This window comes from Psittacula echo, assembly GCF_963264785.1.
Source record: "Psittacula echo genome assembly, chromosome: 2".
In the NCBI taxonomy this organism is placed as follows: Eukaryota; Metazoa; Chordata; class Aves; order Psittaciformes; family Psittacidae; genus Psittacula; species Psittacula echo.
In genome coordinates this window covers 59,049,230-59,073,554 of record NC_137737.1, presented here as the reverse complement: position 1 = coordinate 59,073,554, position 24,325 = coordinate 59,049,230, and the positions used below count along the sequence as shown (strand labels likewise).

Below are 24,325 nucleotides of genomic sequence, written 5' to 3'. Positions count from 1 at the left end.
GTCTTGGGTTTGTTGGGGTTTTTTTTGTTGGTTGGCTTTTCTTATTCTTCATGTACGGGGTATGTCTCCTGAAGGTGAGAGTGGACAGCACAGATTCTGCTAGGTAATTTGCTTTCAGAGACAGACAAGCAGAAGATGGTTTGCTCAGCAGAAGACCACAAAGTAGGCTTAGCTTTAGTGGTCACTTAGTTCAGTGACCATGGGACTGGCTTTCCACCTAACCCACTGTAATTAATTGAAGCAACACACCATGGGTATACAGTAATTAACTACTAGTTAGCCCTAGTTTGGCATGCTTTTAACAAGCCATATTAGTTATAGGAAGCTTATAATACCTTTAGTTATGAAATATTTTTGTATAGAAATATCTATGTATGTGCTCACAGCCCAGAAAGCCAAACATATCCTGGGCTGCATCAAAAGGAGCCTGACCAGCAAGTTGAAGGAGGTGATCCTGCCCCTCTACTCTGCTCTTGTGAGACCCCACTTGAAGTACTGTGGGCAGTTCTGGTGTCCTCAACATAAGAAGGACATGGAACTGTTGAAACAAGTCCAGAGGAGGACCACAAGGATGATCAGGGGACTGGAGCACCTCCCATATGAAGACAGGCTGAGAAAGTTGGGGCTGCTCAGCCTGGAGAAGAGAAGGCTGCATGAAGACCTTATAGCAGCCTCCAGTATCTGAAGGGGGCCTACAGGGATGCTGGAGAGGGACACTTCATCAGGGACTATAGTGATAGGACAAGGGAGAATGGGCTTAGACTTAAACAGGAGAAGTTCAGGTTAGATATAAGAAAGAAATTCTTTACTGTGAGGATGGTGAGGCACTGGAACGGGTTGCCAAAAGAAGCGGTAAATGCTCCATCTCTGGCAACGTTCAAAGCCAGGTTGGACAGAGTCTTGGGTCACATGGTCTAGGGTGAGGCGTCCCTGCCCATGGCACAGGGGTTGAAACTAGATGATCTTAAGGTCCTTTCCAACCCAAACCATTCTATGGTTCTGTGATTCTATGATCTTGGATTCAGCTCCCACATTTCAGGTGAGAAGACTCATATGTCTGAATTTAATTATATTGACAAAGGATGTGGTAGCAGAGAAAACTCTTCCTCATCTTTTTTATTTTTAATTCTACTGGAAGTGTTTCATTTCTGAAGTCAGAGCCTGATGCACTGAGCTCTCATCTCAAGAAGCAGCTTGACACTTAAACACAGATCATATTTCATATATTCCTTATGGAAAATTTTTCCTTTGCTTAAGACCAGCAGAGTATGAATTTCGGCAAAAACAAATGAAAATGTGTTAAGTTTCCCATTACCTCCTTCTCTGAAAATCCGCAGTATAGGACTCAAACATGTAAATAGATAAACATGTTAACACAACTTAATAATTAAAATCAGCCAAGATATAGCAATGACCTAGGAGTGACCTCAGTAAATGGAGGATGGTTGGTCACCATTTAGCTTTCTTCAGCTGGCACCTAGGCTAAGTAAAATTATTTCATGTTTGTCACAGGCTAAGGAAAGATAAGAGTGAGCTGGCTTAGGAGGTGATTTAGTATGGACCTTTGATGACATGTCTCAATCCCTACCTGGAGCCGCTAGACACCAATATCATTAAGCATTCCCAAATCTCCCAGTGCTGCAAATGTCTGTAGTGGCATTTTCAAATTGCAGCAATGTATTACCTGAATTTATTATGCTTACCTAAACTACTCCTTCAGCGTGCACACTAAAAAAAGATAGCATTCTTTGACCTTGTGAACGGGCAATTCATTTGTACATACAAATTGGAGGCGAACAATATAGAATATTTCTTACAACCACAGAGGAAATCCTGACATCTCATATTAAAAAAAATAATAAAAAAAAAAAAGAGAGAGAGAGGAAATAATTATAAAAACCCACCACATTGTATGCTTCCTAAACAAATACGGTAGGAACCAGGTGAACTCCCCAAAATGTCAGCTGGAGCAGCCTCAAACCAGAATACTTGAAGATCAACCAGGCCTGGACCCAGGCAGTACATCTCCACCCAGAGCTAAGACCAAGTCCTGCTTGTACTTCTCCCAGACTGGGAGAGAAAGAACAAATGAATTAATTTGTATGTAACATTTTATACACTGAACCCTAAAGACCATTTTATTTATGTCCAGTAAAAGGACTTGCCATATATGACACTCAAAAAGTGCGTGGAGACCCATTTGGCATTTTCCAATGTAACAGTAGAATTTTCCATCATGGTAAATATGAAGTAGGATAAAATAATGCCAAGAAATGAGTGTTGAAGTGTTGCAATATATTAATTATTAATAGCATTTGACATTTACACAAATCTTTAAAGCATTTAATGGCCACTCAGTAATTAAAATCACTCAAGTAATTTCTCTGGCCTTGAATGGGTCTACCGGGGATTGTCAAGGTATAAGTATATAAATAATCAACAAATACATACATTTTATTTTATGACCACATCAATCAACATGAATTGCCAAAAGTCAGTGGGGCAACACAGCAGAGCATCACACTCTGTACAGATGAAAACAACAGCACAGAGATGAAGCTCAAGGACTTGCATACTTTCCATTGCACTGCTTAAATCATGTAGTAAAATTTTTATGGGCACAGGGTACACGCTAATCTCAGAAGGAAGTCAAACCAGTGGGTCTGATCACGCAAAACTTTTGCTTCTAACAGTTTAGTCACTGATAGCTGAATCAGTCCTTTGGGTCCCCAAGCTTGGAGACATACAGGCATTTTTAAGGCACAATTTACCTCTTCCACTTTAGCGTTTTCCCTACCATGAAAGGAATCACATCCTTCTTATTTTCCACTGTGGATAAAGGAATAAACAACTAGTGCTGATGCAAACTTCTCCATATATGTGGATAATGTACTTGTGGACAGATGACTCTCACTCCAGTACCAAATCTTTCAGGGCAATTTGGGCAGGTTTATATCTGCCTAGTCCCATAGGACTAGAAGCTTCAGAGAACATATGTTCACGAGCAATTACCAGACAGCAGCAGCTACTCAGCAACATGCCATCTAATAGCTTCCTACCCTGTGCCATGCCATAACCAGAATTCTAGGATTCCCAGAGGTCAAAGGGTGGTCAATTAGTCAACTTATACATTTAATTGGATAAATGTTTAGGTAGTTTTATGGTGTAGCTGACTTCCCATAAATTGCTTTCTTATGGTAATTTATTAATGAGTTCATGCTGCAAGAATTTACCATGGTCTGATTAAATGTACACCAAATAGCCAGCCTTTGGATGTGGTACATGTACATGTTCATGGGACGTACAGGCTGCTTACAGGAGAACAAAATTTGTTAGCATTCTGGGGTGAAACAGCCATTTTGGTGCCCAAATACCCTTTCTATCTCTTCTAGATCATTCTTTTTATCACTAATTTATTGTTTTTTTCCAGGAGTAACAGCTAGGCAGGAAGAGGATGCAGCAGCAAATGAGTGATTTGGCTTTCTGCTATCTAGACACACGATCTTTTACACTCTCTGGTACCTATTGATAGCTGGTTAGAATTTGGTCTTTTGGGCAGGAAATTGAAGGATACAATACTAAACACTTCCATGTGTGATTGTTCATTCATGTAAGAGTGCACTAACTAGACCTTGGGATGACCTTTGACTTTAAAGGAGGTTGAAATAATTTAACTGTATGGAGAAGGACTTATTTATGCGAGCTGGGTTCAACTCCAAAGGGTATTCTGGCAATCCTCAGTTTATAATATAGGCATAGTCTGATGTCTGAAAGCCTCTGAAATTCTGAGTTATGTGCAAATTCCTACTGTTAAGCACTTAGTTCTGTATTTTGCTGGTATAGAACTAAATTTCTATAATTGTGCTATCTGCCTGTTTCACCAGTTTCATGGATTGAAGCATCACATTTTGAGTTAAGGAAACTTCCAGTATCTACAAAGCTACAGTTCATACGGTTTGCAGAGACACAGGGAAGAGAAAAAAAGTTCATGAAAAGGCACTGAGCAAACAGAGGTCAAATGCAGAAAGGGAACTGAGAAGCAGAGAGTCCAAGGCATGATGGGTCGCATCAGAAAAGAGAAGCCACAGACAGACAGACAGGAAGGCAGTCCCCTAATGTCCTTGCAGGGCCATTTCATCTTCTTCTTTCACGACAGGCAGGGAGTTGAGAGGTCTGTAGTGGACATGACCAGAGAGAGTTAGGAGAGTTTCAGTAGAGCCTAGGGTACAGAACCAGGAAAGATGAGTGAGAGCAGCAGAGACCAGTGACAGAAATACTCTTGGCCATCAAAGAAAGGCAAGCCATTTATTGGTAGTGTGACACTAACAACTTTTTCTTCCTGCTGACATCTCCCAACCCAGGAACTGACCCTTAAAATGAATCAGACTCTGGAAATTTTAAACATAAACTTCAAAGGCAGGACCCTGACTTGTACCAATGGAGAAACTGTCCCTTTCATCTAAGTGACAGTGCCTGCTGCCACAGGCACTTCAGGTTTAGTGCATGTGACTGTCAGGGGTTTACTGAGCCGTGACAATAACTTAATGGTTGTGTCCAAGAAGCCACACTGATTTACACTAAGGGAGGACCTAGCCCTTTGCATTCACGCATACAGAAAGCAATCCCAAAAGAAGACATGGGTCTCATGTAGGTATGGGTATGGGAAGTACCTCCAGGGATCTCTGTCAGCTCGTTGAGTGGTGGCACAGTGTCCAGTTTGTCAGCATATGTCTTGGCTGCTTGCCGTTGAGCATATCGTGCCTCAATTTCTTTCTTTGTCCGGGGAATCCGGCACTTGAAGATACAGCACAGCGTGATAACTGGGAAAGGAAAGAGGGAAGCAGGAACATTCAGTTTAGTCAGCAGATTTCTGTCTAGTACAAGCTGGCCCACTTACAGTGAGGAGACAGCAGGAAGAAAAATTACTTTCAGAAGAGTTTCTTCCAGTAGGAAACATTTACATTAGTGGAAGTACCTGCCTGAGGGATACGGTCACACAATCTAAAGCAATTGAGCTACCTGGAAATAAAAAATTGTCACACTTCAGCTGAGCTGTGGTAAAGGACTGAGCATGTCTTTCCCACCAAAACCAATGTAAACCATTGCCTTAAGCCATATATGTCAGTGGTGTCTCTGAACATCAGAATAGCAACAATTTAAATTCATTATCTCTTTGGAAGTGATAGCAGCAAATAAGATGTACTGTCACCCTTCAATAGGGTATTATTGCTAGAGGTTCCTGGCAATATATCTTAGCTATTCATTACTGTGGTAGGTAGATAAGTGGACTGTGGGCCTTCAGCTGAAGAAAGAAATGAGGAGTTTGACAGGAAAACATTTCAAAATAGATCCAGAACAATAGCTCAATATATGTCTTAATTGACTTTCATCTAATTCCATTTAGGGCAGGCAAAGAATTGAACTAGATCTCCTAAATCCCCTCATCATGAGCTTACGATTCCATTGTGCTACTTTCCTGAGCTAGGCTTCTTTACGTGACTTTGAGATATAGATAACACTTTTACTCCTAGGAAGACATATTTTCCCTTCATGATTAAACATATACGTTCCTTCAGAATTTCCATCTGCAAATCTAATCATGATTCAGACAATTCATTGTAATGAAATCATTATTGATTGGTTTCCTAGACTAGGAATTCACAGACTTGGTCAGACCATTGATCAGATGATCACTTGGTCAGATACACGTACAACCTCTGACAATAACAAAACAACTTAAGGGAAGAGTCAATCAGACTCAGAAACTGGCAGTCATAAAATTAGTTGACCCACAGGTGATAAACATATCAAGAAGCATGAGATCTAATGATTTCTATGAACACTTATGTTACTTTTCTGTGGGCATCCTTAAAATAGGATCATAGAATCATAGACTCATAGACTCATAAAATCAGAGGACCATAGAACAGTTTGGGTTGGAAGGGACTTCCAAGTTCATCCAGTCTGACCCCCCTGCAATGATCATGGACATCTTCAGCTAGATCAGGTTGCTCAGAACCACATCCAGACTGGCCTTGAATGTCTCCAGGGATAGTGCATCTACCACCTCTCTGGGCAATCCGTTTCAGTATTTTACCACCCCCATAAAAAATTTCTTCCTCAGCCAGCTTCATTTGGAGCTCGGCTCAGATACCTCTATACAAACGCCCGTAGCATGGGGAACAAACAAGAGGAATTAGAGATGTGTGCACAACTACGGGAGTATGATATAGTAGGCATCACAGAAACGTGGTGGGATGGCTCCTACGACTGGAGTGTTGGAATGGAAGGTTACAGGCTCTATAGAAAAGACAGGCCTGGCAGGCGGGGAAGGGGAGTGTCGTGGTTTAAGCCCAGGCCGTAAATCAGAACCACGCAGTCCACTTCCCCCCCCACCTTTCTTCCCTCCGCTTCTGGAGGGACGGGGAGGAGAATCAAAAGAATGCAACTCCCACTGGTTGAGATAAGAACAGTTTAATAACTAAGGTATAACACAAATCACTACTGCTACCACTAATAGTAATAATGATAAAGGAAATAACAAGCAAGAGAATACAACCGCTCACCAACCGGTACCTCACCCCCACCCTGTCATGATCCAGCCCTTCCAGGGACTCTCAGTTCTACCTCCTGGGCATGACGGGCTGTGGTATGGAATACCTCTTTGGCTAGTTTGGGTCAGGTGTCCTGTCCCTGCTTCCTCCCGGCTTCTCCTCCTCCCTGGCAGAGCATGAGACTCACAAAGTCCTTGGTCAGGGTAAACATTCTGACCCACAACTGAAAACATTGGCTTTATCAGTATTATTCCCAGGTTGAAAGTCAAAACACAGCACTGCACCAGTAGAAAAAATGACTGCTACTGCTGAACCCAGGACAGGGAGTTGCTATTTATGTTAGGGATAGGCTGGAGAGTATGGAACTCTGTCTGGGGACGGGTGAGCAGTCGACAGAGAGTTTGTGAGTCAGGGTTAAAGGGAGAACAGCAATGGGGGACATTATTGTGGGGATCTGTTACAGACTGCCTGATCAAGAGGAATGTGTGGATGAAGCGTTCTATAGACAGACAGGAACAGCCTCACACTCGCAGGCCCTTGTTCTCATGGGGGACTTCAACCACCCTGACATCTGTTGGAGTGAAGGTACGGCCCAGCACAAGCAATCCAGGAGGTTCCTCGATTGTGTGGAAGACAACTTCCTTCTGCAAGTAATAGAGGAGCCGACAAGGAGAGGTGCCATGCTTGACCTCGTGCTCACCAACAGGGAAGGGCTGGTTGGAAATGTGACGCTCCAGGGCATCCTTGGTTCTAGCGATCATGAGATGGTCGAATTCAAGATTCTCAGGACACTGAGAAGAGCGTGCAGCAAGCTCACGGCCCTGGACTTCAAGAGAGCAGACTTTGGCCTCTTCAGGAACCTGCTTAGTAAGGTTCCATGGGATACAGCCCTAGAGGGGAGGGGGGCCCAAGACGGGTGGTTGTTATTCAAGGATCACCTGCTACAAGCTCAGGAGTGTTGCATCCCAACCAGAAGGAAGTGCAGGAGGAGGGCAAGGAGACCTCCTTGAATGGATAAGGAGCTGCTCAGGAAAATTCGAAGGAAAAAAGAGGCTTCTGGAAGGTGGAAGCAGAGACAGGCAACCTGGAAAGAACACAGGGATGTTGTCTGGGAAGCCAGGGACCAGGTTAGGAAAGCTAAGGCCCAGTTAGAATTAAACTTGGCTAGGGATGTTAAGGATAACAGGAAGGGATTCTATAGGTACGTAGCGAATACAAGACAGACTAGGGACAATGTAGGTCCTCTTCAGAAGCTACCAGGAGAACTGGCTACCCGGGATTTGGAGAAGGCTGAGATTCTTAATGACTTCTTTGCCTCGGTCTTCACTAGCAAAGGCTCTGACCACACCACGCAAGTCTTGGAAGGCGGGCGCAGAGACTGTAAGAATGAAGACCTTAGGCCCACTGTAGGAGAGGATCTGGTTAGAGACCATCTTAAAAACCTAAATGTACACAAGTCCATGGAACCTGACTGTCCTGGGTTCAGCAGTAGCAGTCAGTTTTTCTCCTTCTTAGTAGCTGTTGCAGCACTGTGTTTTTGACTTTCGGCCTGGGAACAGAACTGATAACACCGATGTTTAGACTGACAAAGGACTTTGTGAGTCTCATGCTCTTCCAGGAAGGACGAGAAGCCGTGAGGAAGCAGGGACAGGACACCTGACCCAAACTAGCCAAAGAGGTATTCCATACCACAGCATGTCATGCTGGGGGATGTAACTGGGAGCTACCCGGAAGGGCACGTCCTCTTTTCAGTGGGGCTCTTTTCCAGCGGGCGGTATCGTATTCTCTTCCCTTGTTATTTCTCTTATCATTATTATTATTGGTGGTAGCAGTAGTGATTTGTGTTATACCTTAGTTATTAAACTGTTCTTATCTCAACCCGTGGGAGTTGCATTCTTTCGATTCTCCTCCCTGTCCCTCCAGGAGTGGGGGGAAGAAAGGTGGGGGGGAAGTAGACTGTGTGGTTCTCATTTACGGCCTGGGCTTAAACTACGACACTGACGAAATCCATCTGCGGGTCCTGAAGGAGCTGGCAAATGAAGCTGTTAAGACACTGGCCATCATATTTGAAAAATCATGGCAGTCAGGTGAAGTTCCCAATGACTGGAAAAAGGGAAATATAACCCCCATTTTCAAGAAGGGGAAAATGGATGACCCAGGGAACTACAGGCCAGTCAGTCTCACCTCTGTGCCTGGCAAAATCTTGGAGCAGATTCTCCTGGAAGGCATGCTAAGGCACATGGAAAAACAAGGAGGTGCTTGGTGACAGCCAGCATGACTTCACTAAGGGGAAATCTTGCCTAACCTATTTGGTGGCCTTCTATGATGCAGCTACGGAACTGGTGGACAGGGGCAGAGCAGTTGACGTCGTCTACCTGGACTTGTGCAAAGCGTTCGACACTGTCCCACACGACATCCTTGTCTCTAAATTGGAGAGACATCAATTTGATGGGTGGACCGCTCCGTGGATAAAGAACTGGCTAGATGGCCGCACACAAAAAGTTGTGGCCAATGGCTCGATGTCCAGCTGGAGACTGGTAAGGAGTGGTGTCTCTCAGAGATCGGTGTTGGGACCGGTCTTGTTCAACATCTTTGTCAGTGACATGGACAGTGGGATTGAGTGCGCTCTCAGTAAGTTTGCCGATGACACCAAGCTGTGTGGTTCAATTGATACGTCGGAGGGAAGGGATGCCATCCAGAGGGACCTCGACACGCTTGTGAGGTGGGCTGATGCCAACCTTATGAAATTTAACCATGCCAAGTGCAAGGTCCTACACCTGGGTCAGAGCAATCCCAGGCATGGCTACAGGTTGGGCAGAGAAGAGATTCAGAGCAGTCCCACAGAGAAGGACTTGGGGGTGTTGGCTGATGAGAAAATGAACATGAGCCGGCTTCAGTGTGCGCTCGCAGCCCAGAAAGCCAACCGTATCCTGGGCTGCATCAAGAGGAGCGTGACCAGCAGGTCGAAGGAGGTGATCCTGCCCCTCTACTTTGCTCTCATAAGACCTCACTTGGAGTATTGTGTGCAGTTCTGCTGTCCTCAACATAAAGAGGACGTGGAACTGTTGGAACAAGTCCAGAGGAGGGCCACGAGGATGATCAGGGGACTGGAGCACCTCCTGTATGAAGATAGGCTGAGAAAGTTGGGGCTGTTCAGCCTGGAGAAGGGAAGGCTGCGTGGAGACCCCATGGCAGCCTTCCAGTATCTGAAGGGGGCCTACAAGGATGCTGGGGATGGACTATTCATCAGCGACTGTAGTGACAGGACAAGGGGTAACAGGTTAATACTTAAACAGGGAAAGTTTAGATTGGATATAAGGAAGAAATTTTTTACTGAGAGGGTGGTGAGGCACTGGAATGGGTTGCCCAGGGAAGTTGTGAATGCTCCATCCTTGGCGGTGTTCAAAGCCATGTTGGATGAGGCCTTGGGTGGCATGGTTTAGTGTGAGGTGTCCCTGGCCATGGCAGGGGGGTTGGAACTGGATGATCTCAAGGTCCTTTCCAACCCTAACTATTCTATGATTCTATGATTCTATAAAGGACTACACTGAGGTACTGGGGACTTATGTTGTCTCGGGATGTGAAATGTTTCATAACTAGCCACTGGAGCAAGAGGCTTACGTGAAAATAATATAGTGCTACTTTTATCTCCATCCCCTTTGCAAGCTGTGCTTAGTGTGAGGCTCAAGCCATGCAGGGACATAAGTAGTGAACTGACTACCATTATCTTTAGAAAAAAAGAAAACCCATGCCACTTAATAAGATTCAGGATTTGGTACAGGAGCTTTAGGAGACTGAAACTGATGCCAGGATCATTTTATTGCTGTGGGAAATTATTGCTTGCTATATATCTTAGTTTTCCCCTCCAGGTCGGACACAGGAGACAGAGTGAGTGCAATTCATCTGGTCTGGTTTGTGTGTCCGAAGGCTAGAGATTACAGTCTTATTCACTTCAGGCTCCCTTTATCACTGATGGGGAGAAAAGCATCTCTACAGGATGAATAAACTCATCTTAAAACAAAATAAACCATTCTCTGCAGCTGCCTTTCCATTAATTACAAAAAGAGATGGGAATGACCAGTCTCACAGAGGACCATGGAAGAGCCATGATGCCTGGAGTGAGAGTCAAAGGCTGGATAATACGGCCTAGGACTTCCCAAACGGTGTCAGAGATCTACACAGGTGTGTGAATTGTTCCTTCAGTTAGAAGAGCTGAATCTCTTACTTTGGAAGATAAGAGAGAAATATTTGTTACATAGTAGAAGTTTGGAGCTATCTTAGCATCACTTCTTTTATGCCCAAAAGATATATTAAGTTTTCTCCTGCTTCAAATCAGTGAGATTATATTTGTGCCATATTTGTGCCACTAATAAATTATTCATCAAGTGAACCACAAAGCAATGTAACTTGTACTGATTCCTGGGCCTTTTTTGATGTCAAGGTTAATCATAGAATCATAGAATCAAAGAATGGTTTGGGTTGGAAGGGACCTTTAAATCTCATCCAGTTCCAAGCCCCCTCCCACAGGCTGGGACACCTTCCACCAGACCAGGCTGCTCCAAGCCACATCCAGCCTGGCCTTGAACACTGCCAGGGATGGGGCAGCCACAGCTTCTCTGGGCAACCTGTGCCAGGGCCTCACCACCCTCACAGGGAAGAACTTCTTCCTCAGATTGCATCTAAATCTCCCCTCTGTCAGTTTAAAGCCATTCCCCCTTCTCCTGTCATCACATGCCCTTGTCAAAAGCCTTACTCCAGCTTTCTTGTTGGCCCTTTGAGGCACTGGAAGCTGCTCTAAGGTCTCCCTGGAGCCTTCTCTTCTCCAGGCTGAACAAACCCAGCTCTCTCAGCCTGTCTCCATAGCAAAGGTGCTGCAGGCCTTGGAGCATCTTTGTGGCCTTCTCTGGACTCATTCCAACAGCTCCATGTCCTTCTTGTGTTGGGCCCCAGAGCTGGATGCAGGGCAGAATAGAGAGGCAGAATTCCCTTCCTTGACTTGCTGGTCACACTGTTGGTGGCAGGACATGGTTATCTTTCTGGGCTACTAAAAATATCCATTCCTATAAGATAACATATCAAGAATTGGACTGTACCATGAGAGTTAAACATCAAAGCAATAGTCTTACAAAGCTTAGTATGTGACATGGCATCAGTTGAACACATTAACTGATAGACCCATGTTCTCATGGTAGAAGGATTGCAACATAAAAAAACCCCGAAACAATACTGAAAACATTGATTAGGGTTATATATACTATGAAAGTACCTTAAACAAAAAGTTTTTGTTTGGGATATGAATATTTGCAGGAATATTAATTGCAATTGGCAGGCACATGACCTGACTTCAAGCTTTGAATAGCTGCTTTATATTATACATTCACCAATTCTCTCATTCCCCAGGTGAATGCTTTAATCACACTGCTACCAAACAATATTTAGTTTCATTCTTTCATGCTGTGGCTGTCCTTTTCCTTTCCAGGATTTCAGCTTTCATTTTAATGGTTTAGAAGGCTTCTAAAATGCAGCCTGAATAAACTATTATCTTAATGCCTGTCTGATGCTATGGTGAACTTGAAGAAATCTCTGTAAGATGTATCAGTGCCCTAGTAACATGACAGAATGTCCATAAAAATACCAAGGTGTGAAATGGTAACATTATTCATGGTTTCTCTGCTATCAAACCACATAAAGCAGAAGAAGAAACATGCTGTGTGATGAAATGTAGTGGAGTAATTTTTAATTCTGTCAGCTCTCTCAGCTTTTCTGTAGTAATAACATATGGCCTTGTGATGTTGTGATAATTAGCCTCTCCTGTCAGCTGCACAGTTAAAATAAAGGCTTTATCTTCTTCAGTAACATGCTGTGGATTGCTTTGCTGTTGGCCTTCTACAAATAATTTTCTCACTTTTTTTTTTTTTCCTTTTCCATTATCTGACATACACAGTTGAATTCAGCCACCTATTCTGAAGGAATATTTATGTTTTAAATTAAAAAGTTCAGTCTGATCCTGCACATGCTGTTCTCTTTCTACACTGAAGATTCAAGCTGACAGCATATCAAATTATTGTTCATTGTTTCTGCCAGGCTGATCATGTGAAATGTAATTTTTTTATGAAGAAAACAAACACTTGGTGGTTCTTATGAAATGGGTATTTTAACAGAGTCAACATTTTGCTCTCTATGATGACAAAAGAGGTATTGTAAGTGATATATTTTTATTCTTCAGCATATACTAAAAAACACTGACTTGGGAAGAACTCTGAGGCTTGCTCCTTTCTGGATTTTTAGCATGCTTTCACTATTCCTACAGGGAGGCAATATCTTCCTAATATTCATATCTGGTACTATTAAGGTTGGAGGAGCTGAGAAATGGCTCCCAAAACCTCTCATCTGAAGTACAATAACAGAGCAAACGTTAAACACTGAATTTTTGATCATAAACAATTAGATGCTTGTGACCAAGTAATGGGTGTGTGTTTACTCCCACTGGCTTAAACTAAAACATTTTGTTTTGTAATTGAAACAGGCTAAGAGCATATGCAAAAGACTAAGGAGCTGTATCGGCTTAAAGCAAATATCCATGCAGCCAAGTTACCCTGTTCACGATCTGTCTTTAGTTTTCACTTAAGTGAATTTTGCTCATTGGCATTAACACAATTGCTTCTAGCTTAGCTGAGCAACAAATATATTAAAAAAAAAAAAAAAAAGAAAAAAAAAAGAAAAAGGAAAAAAAATATGAAAGAAAGAAGGAAAGACACAACTTTATTCTCCTAGGAGCTGGGAAAGATGTAAATGAAATACCTTCTCCAGAGACTGCTTGGTGTAATATTTCAGCAGAACCATGACTGAGAACTGAACAGTTTTATAAACTGAATGGAAACTGGTTGCAATACACAGGAGGTTTGTTCCCTTTGAAAAAATAAGTCTGTTAACGAAGCATTTAATTAACATTTAGCAAAGTAGCCTGGGCTGCTCTGAGTTAATTACACAACCATTCCATTGTTAATAATGCAAGCAATTAATGCAGATGAATTCAATGGCAAGTTAACTGCAGCACTGGTGTTTAAATGCTCTTTGAGAAGGTTTGAGTTGCTTACTATGTGACTGCAATGAGGCTTTAAGGGAAGAGCTAGCATATTTTGGCTGTTCAAGCTACTTACAGCAGTGTTAACAGTTGTGATAATGCAAGGATCAGTGAGGGCTACTAAACTCTTAAGAAAAATAGTGCTTGGGTGGGTGCTTGCAGGACTGGTTCACTCTGAGTGCTCAGATGTTGACAAGATGCTGGTGCATGAACCACCTCATTTAAAGATGTCACTGCTGTTACTGGAGCTATTGCTGAGATAATAGTGCCTCGAAAGAGGTCCCTGAGCTGGGTTGCAGAAGAAGGAGGTTTTTCTTTAAAAGACTGTACAACCATCTAAAGGGCATGAAACTGCATCCTGGCTTGGCATCAGGCTTGGGATCAGGTTGCAGTAATGGGGACACAGAAACTGCTTTTTTCCAGAAAACACGGAGACATAGATGGTAAAAAAGTTAAATTTAAAGTTCAGGTTAGAGATTAATTAGATGCTCTCTCAAGAATCTTCTCAGTCCTGTATTTTATCTCATTTTAAGGCTGTTCTTTAAATGGAAATATAGTACTTGGATTAATGTACTGATTTCCTAGAAAGCAAAAACAGGAGACAAAGAATTAAGAGATTGAGATTCTAGTCCCAACGGCTGTGACAATATGATTTCAAGCAAAACATGTTTTTAAATATGTCCACCTTTATAAAATGACCTGAGGATATGCTGAAAGAACTGCTGCAAAGGGTCAGGGCCACTCCAGTATTTGTTCAGCCATCAATCTTGACTACACCTCTATATGTGATGTTTTCCTGATGTCTGGAAACACCAGAACAGGGTCTGTTCACACCACTAGATCACATCATCTGACCTTTCTGCACATCACAGGTTATTATGTTTAATTACTGCCTGAGTGAAATAACTTATGTTGGATCAAACCCCACTTTACTCTGGAGAGAGCTATTAACAGCTGAACATGGCAATGTTTGATCACCCTCCCTACCACATTTATTTCTTAAATTCGTATTTGAATTGAACTGGTTTTAATTTGCAGACTCTGCTCTCTCTTCTATGCAGAAGATTAGAAAGACCTTTAATACTGGTTTTGTTTTTCGTTTGTTTTTTTTATATATATATTTTCTTTCTGAAGTCCTTCAATGCTGCAATCATATGATCTTTTGACCTTCTTTCCAACAAGCTAAACAATGTGATCAGTGAGACTCTTGTTTGAAGACCTTTCTCCAGGCATCAAACGGCGATGAGAACTTTCAGCTTTTTTTCCCTGCAAGTTTGTTTTTTCAGCATTTGTTTTTATCCGTAGGCACAAGCATCTCACCAGGACAGCATACAGAGGTCAGAAAACTTTCCTACATCTCACTAACCCACACTAATACATTCAAGTAACTCCTTACTGCAGCATCACCCTGAGCTGCATTGCTTAACTGATTGCTCTGATAATACTAATTTTTACTAATCATAATTTAGTCACTGAATGTTTGTTTATTTAGCAGATGAGGTCTATATTCCTTTCTCCCAGCCATAGGTCCTTGCTTCTGCTGTTATTCACTGTCTTTTGTTTGAACAGATTCAGCCAATTCCCTGCATGGCTCCTTCTATCCCCACACGATTTTATTTATGTATTTATTTATTTATTTATTTACTTTTTCTTCTTCTTTCTATTGGCAAGAAGAACAGAGCTTTAACAACAGCCACTTGGTATTTATTCTGAGTTCACCAGCAAAAAATATGGGTTAGAGCTGAACCTTTCATCAGAACAAATGTTTCCTTAAGAGATTTTGGTCTCGGCAAAGTTAGATTTATGGGCTAGGAAATGCATGGGACAAAAAGAAACAGGTAGCCCCCTGGAACATCCCTGTAGATCCAGCAGGAGTGGGATTTAACATCCCAAGAGGTAAGAGGTTTGAGACTGAGCCCTCTCCATTGCCAGAATGCAAGGAGAGAAGCTGTCACAAGGAGGAGCCAGCACTGCAGCTCTGTGAAGCAAGATCTAAGGATGATTGCTTCATAACAAGGAGAAATACCTCGTCAGGCATTTATTTAAAAAAATGGGCAATAAGCTGAGCCTGTCCTTTCTGGCAAATTAGAACTAGCAACAAAACCCATGATCTCAACTCCCACAGCTAATCTTGTGACTTGGGAAAACCAAAACCAGACTTGGATCTTCTCTGTGCAGCTCAGACCTCTCTACCCTCAGACCTCATGTAGTCCTATAGATACACACAGATTTCAATTCATAATTAACTGGAAGTAATGTATGGCTGCTACCTATATTCAATTACACCAGCTGAGAAGCAGGAATATGGGCTGTTATTTACCACCCTGCCTTGTGTATCTGCAAAATCCCTATTGTTTGTTGTTTGTTGGATTTTGTGTGACATGGTGGCTTGTGCCTGTTCTCCACACCGGGTAGAGAAAATGCACTGAAGCAGGATCATGCATGAAACTGGCAAAAACGGGAATTAAATTACAATGGTCTGTTGAAATAACAATAGTAATAATAAATCAGAACACAGTGTGTTTGCCCAGTACAGTTGTAAATCTGATTTTCACTTTCAGATCCATAAAGCTGTATAGGAGTGATATTTTTTTCACACAGATCTCAAGCACACTTGTACCTCTTGCACTGTGCCATACAGCAAAGCAGCCCCTCCCCACAGTCCCCATCTCTGATACCAGAGTCCCCCTGTGCCCATGTCTTGAGCATGAGTGGTCAATGAACGGATGAAGTAGATTAGGCTTCCAGCTGGTGGGAATACCCACACAGAAGAGCTGTTTTGGACCCCCACTATGGTCCAACACAGCAGCTTTTCCCCTTGCAGACTCCAGACACAGCCACCTCTATGTGACCTGATAGCTGACACATTTAAGAGACACCAGCCTGAGGCAATGGCATCTCCAATTCTTTTCAGCTGATAGGGAACACAACAGCTGATTTTGTGGTAGCCTTGGGTGTGTGTGTGAGCATAAACAACAATGGAAGTTTAAGATAACATTATAGTACAAAACAAGAACAGTATATGTTATTATTAAAATAATCAACAAGAAAGAGTATTTACTTGTTATTAATTGGAGTACTTAAAAAAAAGAAAAAAAAAGGTCCTTCCTTTGTAAAAGACACTTAATTTTCCCTTAAGCACCACATTTTGTGCTCAACTTGAACTACATGTGCTGGTGCCAATAACTTTGGGGGCTTGGGCTCTTTTGTAGGCACACAAGTGCAGAGCAGCTCTAAAACAGAAGTAGATGTCTCATCCATGGTAAGAGATAATCATGTGTAATCTTGGGCTGAGGGCAAAAGAGGGGATCAACCGTTTATCCCCATGTAAGAGCCATCCCTTGTTCCAAGTGATGTTCTTTGCAATAGAGACCCCACACATACTCCTTGCATCCATCTGTGCACTCTGCCAAGTGTTTCCCATAAGCCAGGATGCTGGTGATGCAGTGTTTGAAGACAGACAGCTAAAGCCTCCATCAGAAAGCACCATGTGAAGCATCCTTGAGCCAGCCTAAATTATCTGTGCCTCACTGGAAATTCTGCACATTAATAGAAACATCTGGGTAGTTTTGCCATCCAAAAAATAATAGTTATTTAACAGTGTAAATCTTTTGCCTGGCATTTATACTTCAACACCTCCAGGAAGTTGGTAAATAAAACCTCTAAGACTTCGAATTAAACTGAGCTAATTGCATTCAAGGTGTTCAACAGCTTTGTTGGTGTTCATTAAATAATACTTGATTCCTGGGAACAGGTTTGTTCAGTATGAGCCTCCCTCCCTTGTTCTCTCACACTATTTTATACTTCTAATAGACCTCCTTTCATCTTAAAACCATTGTCCTACCACTAAATGCGCTCGTAAAATGTCCCTCTCCAGCTTCCTTTTAGTCCCCTTTTAGGTACTGGAAGGCTGAATCATCCAAAAGTATCATCCAAAGCCAGCTTGGTTTTCAGTTGGAGTTGAGAACAAGGCATGAGCTGATGCCTATAACATGGCAGTAGGATGCAACAACAGCTCTGCTTCAACCCCACCCCATGTGGGATCTTCCTGCTACGGTTCCATCCTAACTTCTCCTTCACTTTCTCCATTCAATAAAGTACAGATTTAAAACTAGATGATAAGGAAAGGGGTCTCCCCCTGCCTGCAGTATCTGACAAACACCAGGTTGATGCTCTATGTCAAGCTGCCACAATAAGGAGGATTCTAGGCAGGAGCTGAAAGGCATTGATTCCTCTTCACAACACTGTCCCTATTCCCATCATCCCCTTTATGCCCTCTCCTCCCAATTCATGCCTTTCATCAGCTGGTACATCAAGGCATTTTGCTTTTCATCCAGACATAGATGTTGGTTTGCTTCTGCAGAGATCAATGAGGCATTACTCAGAGACATGCTACCTGCACCCTTCCTTGTGGGCCGCTGTCAGCAGACCTGGGGGTGTATTTATAAAGGGAAAACAGTAGACCTTAAAATCAGAAAGGAAGAGAAGCATCCCACAGGGCTGCCTAAAAACATTGATGGTGGTTGTGATGCCAAAGGAAAGGGCAAGCCTTAGGCCAACTGCTGGCATTCCCAGGGATAGATCAAGACCATGTCCCCCTCCCACCACAACAGTTCAGGAACTGTGATACTTCTGGTGCAAAGCCTTCAATCTTTGGATGAAACAGGCTAGGCAAGATTCCAAGACTATGACTCAATGTATCCTACCAGGGCAATAGTCCCCTATTCACAGCTTTTAAGAGTCGGGGGGGGGGGGGGGGGGGGGGGAGAGAAGGGGGGGTAGGAAAAGCAAGACATGAAACCAGAGAGCAGCACTCCTGAGTGAATCAAATCCTCCTGACCACTCACCTTATCTTCACTATCTGCCTTACACCTGCTGATGCCTGCAACAAGTCTCTCTTCTTATCAACCAGCACTCAGAGGAGCAATTCAGAGCAGCTGAACTATGCCAGCTACTGAGAGGCAGCCCTGATAAGAATTTTAAGGCACACTGTTGGAACACTCATCAGCATAATGGTCTTCTTTGCTCTACCTGATTCTATCCAAAAGAGGTTTCCTTAACCAAGGACAAAATGATTGAACTAAAATCTCAGAGGCAGAGGAGTTCTCATGCCTTCTCCAGCTGTAGCAAAAAGACTTGATGTTCCTGATATTTTTGTAGATAAATAAGAATGTGTAATGATATGCACATCCAAGAGAGTTATACCTCCAGCATCTCCTGCATAATGCTCTGTATGTGCTACTAAGTTGTATGTGCTACTAAGTTATATCTTCTACTGTGGGCTGGTTTACTCCAAAAGTTTTATTTCTCTTATGACGTGTCCTGTCCCAGAGCAGAAACAAAGGAAAGAGAGACAGATGGGTCTGGCTATAGTTTCACATAGCATCTGAGAAAGTTGACTATCAGTTGGTGCATGAGAGAGAAAAACTTGTAGCTATTGCATGTGCAAACATTTAATCTCTTCTGATCTCTGTGGGGTAGAGCTAGGAGTTGCTCCCTTTGGTTTGTAACCTACCCAAAAACCTTTTTATGAGTTAGATCTCCCCAGAGACTTTTTGCCCATTTCAGTGTTGTGTGTTGACACATGAGAGGACTTTATGTCGGATTTTTTACTTATTTTTAATTTTCATTAAATAAGGAAGTGTAAGAGACTTTTGGATCTGGCCTTTTTCTTCCCCCTATTTATTATGTGATGATGCCATCTTGTGGTAGTTCCTAAGAGCGAAAGTTGGAAAAACCACCTAGATTATACCTATATTTGCAAATCCTGTCAACTCAGCTGGAGCAGGTTTGCAGGATGGAGGATCTGCCATCCACGTGGTTTATTTCAGGTGGGATACCCTAGTTTGGTTCTGTGGCTTCCCTTAGCTATCTGGGACCATACTTTTCTGGAGTAACTATCTTTTATTTCCATTTCAACTGAAAGGAATCCAATTAAAGTGCTCCACAATCATCCACAGTGAAGTAGCTAGGCACATCAACTTTAAAAGCATCTCAATTCCTCTCCTTATTTACTCCTCACCTGAATTCACATGACAAAGTAGTCACACCCTTCAAGCCTTGATAACAAGGTGAGATGGTAAGCTAAGGGGATCATGTGTAGGCCCTAGGGAGCCCTGGAAAGGATATTCTTCTGTCTCCTAGTGCAGAGGGTTAATGCTGTTAGAAGGTTGTGTCACCCTCTTGCCCTGACTGAGAAGGTGCTTCTGGAACCAGGTATAAGGAGTCCATATTGAAGCTCTTCTCCAGTTCTTGGCTCATTAGAAAAGTAGAACATTGCCTAGTTTTCTGGACTGATACCAAGGCAGCCTCCAAGAGCTCATTCACAGAAAAAACTACATCTGCTCCTAAGAATTAAAGCTGGGGAACCATCAATGCTTTGGGGATCACAAAGTGAAGGAGGAGGAGGATGATGTTTCTGGAGCAAGATGCAAGAAACTGGTGAGAACTGTCTGTACGATTCAGTTATTCATTAAGTTTGAACTTGCCTTGTTTTGACTTGGATCACTGACTTGATTAAGAGTTGCTGTCTTCACCAAATACTGTTTTCATAATGCTAACTGAGCTGGTACTGTTGCTTTCAATTCCACTCTACTCATTGAAAGAAAGCTTCTTCAAACAAAAAGGTTGTAACAGAGTAGTAGAGTCATAAACTGGCTCAATTATATGCTGTGGTGCACTGAATCTATTTATCACACCGAGACTCAGCAAGCCAAACCCCTGTGATCACCTAGAAAGCACTTTCCTACCCCTCCAATAACATTTATGTGTAGCAGGCTGAGATAATGGTCTGATTTTGTTGAACTACCTGTGTGTGTTAATGAGAACTTGAAGCAGATGTTACTTTATTGAATTGCACATAACCTATTTGCTTGTTTGTCTAAACACAGATCCTTAACAGTATTTTAGCTTCTCAAAATTCACTGCTTTCAGCACTTTAAATAACTAGGCTGCAACTTTCCTTCTATGTTTTCTATAATGTATTTCATTTCTGGGCTGTCACTTACGTAATTTTCATGGGTGTTTTCTTCTTGCTACTGATGTTTTAAGGTAACCAAAAAAACCTTATCTTTTTTTCTGCAAGCAGTGCACCATCTGATGTGTTAGTTTATCAGCACAGCAACCTTTCCATGCTTCTAACCCTAAATAACCCGGTATTGACAGAGCCAGTTTCTAATGAACAACTAAACAGATACACAGGGGCAAAAATGTATGTGCAATTTGATGCCCCAAGCTAAATAACACCCTTCACCAGTTTACTTGCATTCTAAAGCTCCTGATGTTAATTTTTATGTCTATTTTACATGGTGTATGGAGTCACTATTTAACTACTTGGCGATCTTTACTTGCAGAGTTTCTGATGATTGTTTGCAAAGGGTGTTGTGGCATCCTATGAACTAACATTATCTTCATTGATGTAGAGTTGTAGGAGTAGTTGTCCCTCAGACTTTAGGAGCAGGGTGTGGTGTTTGCCCAGAAACTGCAATGAGGGGAAAAGAAAACAGATGAAAATGTTTGTTCTTGTTTTGAAAATGCGAACTTCTGATTTAAACAGAGCATGGAAACATAACAGGAAGGCTATTAGGGAACAACTGATACAGGCCACCTACAACAGCCGAAGAGATGTCTGTGGCAACAAGAATTGACTTTAGTCCCTCAGTATCAATGGAGACAACAATACACAGACTGCTGTGCTCTTTGATTAGATCACGGCTGCATCTAGACGGGGTTTAGCAGCAAATTAAAAAGTAACAGGGAGCACTAGAAATCAGTTCCCTCCAATACTATGTTTTAGAGCTGGCCCAGGAAACCTGTGTTCTAAACAACAGCTGCTTATAGGTCAGGGCTGGCATTTCCTGTGGCTGTTCTTCATCAGGAGCTTGTATGTGGCCACTCTGTTTTGAAGAGTGCTCATCACTTATGATGAAGGAGAGCAAAAGTGGTACAGAAAGCACTTAAGACCTTCCTTCAGTTGCTCTAAAATTCTTCATTGCTCCACTTATGAAATTAATATTAACAAGCAATTAGGGACGCAACCAAAAGTGAGAATGCTAAAAAATAAAAATAAACACCTAGATGTGTGGTTTAAACCTAGCCAGTAACTAAGTATCACACAGACACTTTCTGACCACCATCACTGCCCCCTTTATGTCTCCCTGCTCCTTATGCGTAGATATGGGTAAGGATTTGAGGTAATCTATGAGCTGATGGGATTTACTTTCAAGTACTGGTTGCAGGTTCTATCCCTCTGCTCACTTGTCCCTAACAGGAAAAGGAAGAGGTTTAAGGGAATTTTTGATGAGTTGGTGTAACTTTGTTTGCTAGGAGAAATAAATCAGTTACACTTTATGAGAGTCTAGAGGGTATAACAAGAAGGTGGGAGATCAATTTATCATGTTTGACTAGTATCAAACTGTCTAATTTTTGTATGAAGTTATAGTTGGCTCAAGGAAAGAGCAGAAGATCCTTCCTTTGATTTTTGATGGGGTTATGATAGTGTCTTAAATGATGTTCTCATAAGGAAGCTCACGATAATAGTTGGTAATGCACAGTGAAGCTGACTTACACTCTTCCCAGAGAGTGAGCTGCAAGAGGATGAAGCAGGATGGAGACACTCAGGTGGGGAAGTGGCTATGTCCAGATAGACCCTCCAAGTATCTGATCCTATCCCGCTGCACTCACCAGGTCTCAGCCAGTGGCTTCCTGGCGCTTGGGCTCAAAAAAAAGGAGGGTTTTGAGTCCTGAAAGCCCTGCATAAATCAAGCTGAAAGTCTAGGCACCTGGAAAATGAGTTAGGGACCTTAACCCCAGATCTGGCTGCAACTGCAGACCTATCAAGACATTGCAGCATGTGGGACAGAGCCAGAGGAGGTCACGTATAGGTTGTATGGTTGTGCAACAGGGGAGGACCATGGCTGCAATATGCATTTGGGTTTGAATGTGGTACTATAGCTGAACATAGTCCCACAGTGTGTCACAGTTGTGGCACAGCCCTGCAGTAACTTTTCTTCTCTGGGATGCCACCAGCTAGGATCAGTATGTTACAGGATGAAGCCACAGTGGCCCATCTGTGGTTCCTTCACAGACCCCACCTGCCTCTCCCTGCTCCAAAGCCCCCCTCAAGTGTGTACTCCTGTGATGCCAGAGACCAAAAATTCTCAGCCTGTGACCTCCATGGCCACCTGGCCTGTATTCCTCCAGGAACAAGTCCTACTTGGGGTGGTGCTGTGGTTGGTGCAAGGCAGAGAATTACAACTTACTGACTGCCAGGACAAAGATGGCAAAGATACCAATCACCTGCCAGAGCCGCAGCCCCCAGATCACCACCGTCTCCGAAGTAACAGGGTCCGGTTTCTTTTTTGGGGGTTCAGTGGTGGCCTGGGAAAGAGGGAGGAAAAAAAGTGGTTTAGGATTTGCTAGGGTCCCTAAAACAGTCAGAGAGATGTGAATAGCACAGAAGGCGATAGACCCCAGTTCGCTGCCCCACAGCATTTTGGAGACTTCAATAAAGAGTTTGTATCTAAAGCTTTTGCCATTTTAAAATTTATCTGAAGTGTTGTAAATTTTCATGATTACAAAACAAATATTTTTGCTGTTCTTTCTTCAAGTCCCAGCTTTTTTCTAAAGACTCCTTTTCCTGCATCCCTATCTTTAAAAGATAGATTTTTTTTTTTTTTTTTTTCAGACTGCAGGCTCCTTTTGCACTTTCAGGCATATATACGTATATCATGATGTGGAAAAGAGTAGTAGAGGACCAAATACCTCTATTCCTTAAAAATATCTGTATTTTTACAATTAAGTGGATTTTTTTCAGATGTAAATATACTTTTTTTTTCGTTAAATTTATACTTGTTCTGCAGAAACCAGTTTTTTAGTGGTGTTCTCCATTAAATATGTTTTACAATTAATTAGTAATAACTAAAATGAAATAAAGAACTGAGAGTTATGGTATTTTCCTTCATTTATAAGCAGTACTTTTTTTTTTTTTTTTTTTTTTTTAAGAAATCTTGCTTCTATATTTTGAATCACAAATTCCAAGTTTGACTAAAGAAACCTGCTCTTAAGTTGTCTTGTAGATGTTGTGTCAACCTTGGTTGTCATTCAGAAAAACATGTCTTAATCAGTTATTTGGAGAAACAAGGAGGTCTTCGAATTAAATTCTGTGTCTTGTACTGTATCAAAGGTCAGAAAAGATGTGATAATGTCCTGCTTTTGCTTTTCTTCAAAATGAGTGAGGATTTGGCTAAATAGGGGAGTGTCTCTGATGCAACAAGAAAAGCACTCTGATTTCCAGCTCTTGAAAAGGCTCTAGAACTGAAGAGCAAGAGGGCAATGAGAAAACAGGTGAAAAGAAATTATAATAAGAGCTTTATTTTGTGAAGATGGTGATATCAGCTTTCCTTATGTGGTTTAGTGGTGGTTTGCCCGGTATTTGCAGGTGGGGTTTTCAATAAAAGCCAGGTTGGACAGGGCTTGGAGCAACCTGGTCTAGTGGAAGGTGTCGCTGCCTGTGGCAGAGGGTTGGAACTGGATGAGCTTTAAGGTCCCTTCAACCGAAACCATTCTAGGATTTTATGAATCGCAACCTCAGAGCCCTTAATTCTTGAGTAGATCTTCAACATCTATGGGAGAGTCTAGATCAAACAGCCTTATAGATACCTGCTTTTGGCAGAAGAAACTTCTCTGG

At 42.3% G+C, this 24,325-nt stretch overlaps 1 protein-coding gene across 1 annotated transcript; it reads right to left on the bottom strand.

The window, feature by feature from the left end:
* Positions 1 to 4,112: 4,112 nt before the first annotated feature.
* Positions 4,113 to 24,202, bottom strand: TMIE (transmembrane inner ear; the record flags this gene model as incomplete). Its single annotated transcript, XM_080639531.1, has 3 exons — positions 22,899 to 24,202; positions 4,671 to 4,820; positions 4,113 to 4,219 (listed from the first exon to the last, which is right to left on the bottom strand). Exons 1-3 carry the CDS (start codon positions 23,128 to 23,130, stop codon positions 4,113 to 4,115), a joined length of 489 nt encoding a protein of 162 aa, XP_080495657.1. The 5' UTR covers positions 23,131 to 24,202.
* Between the last annotated feature and the right edge of the window lie 123 nt (positions 24,203 to 24,325).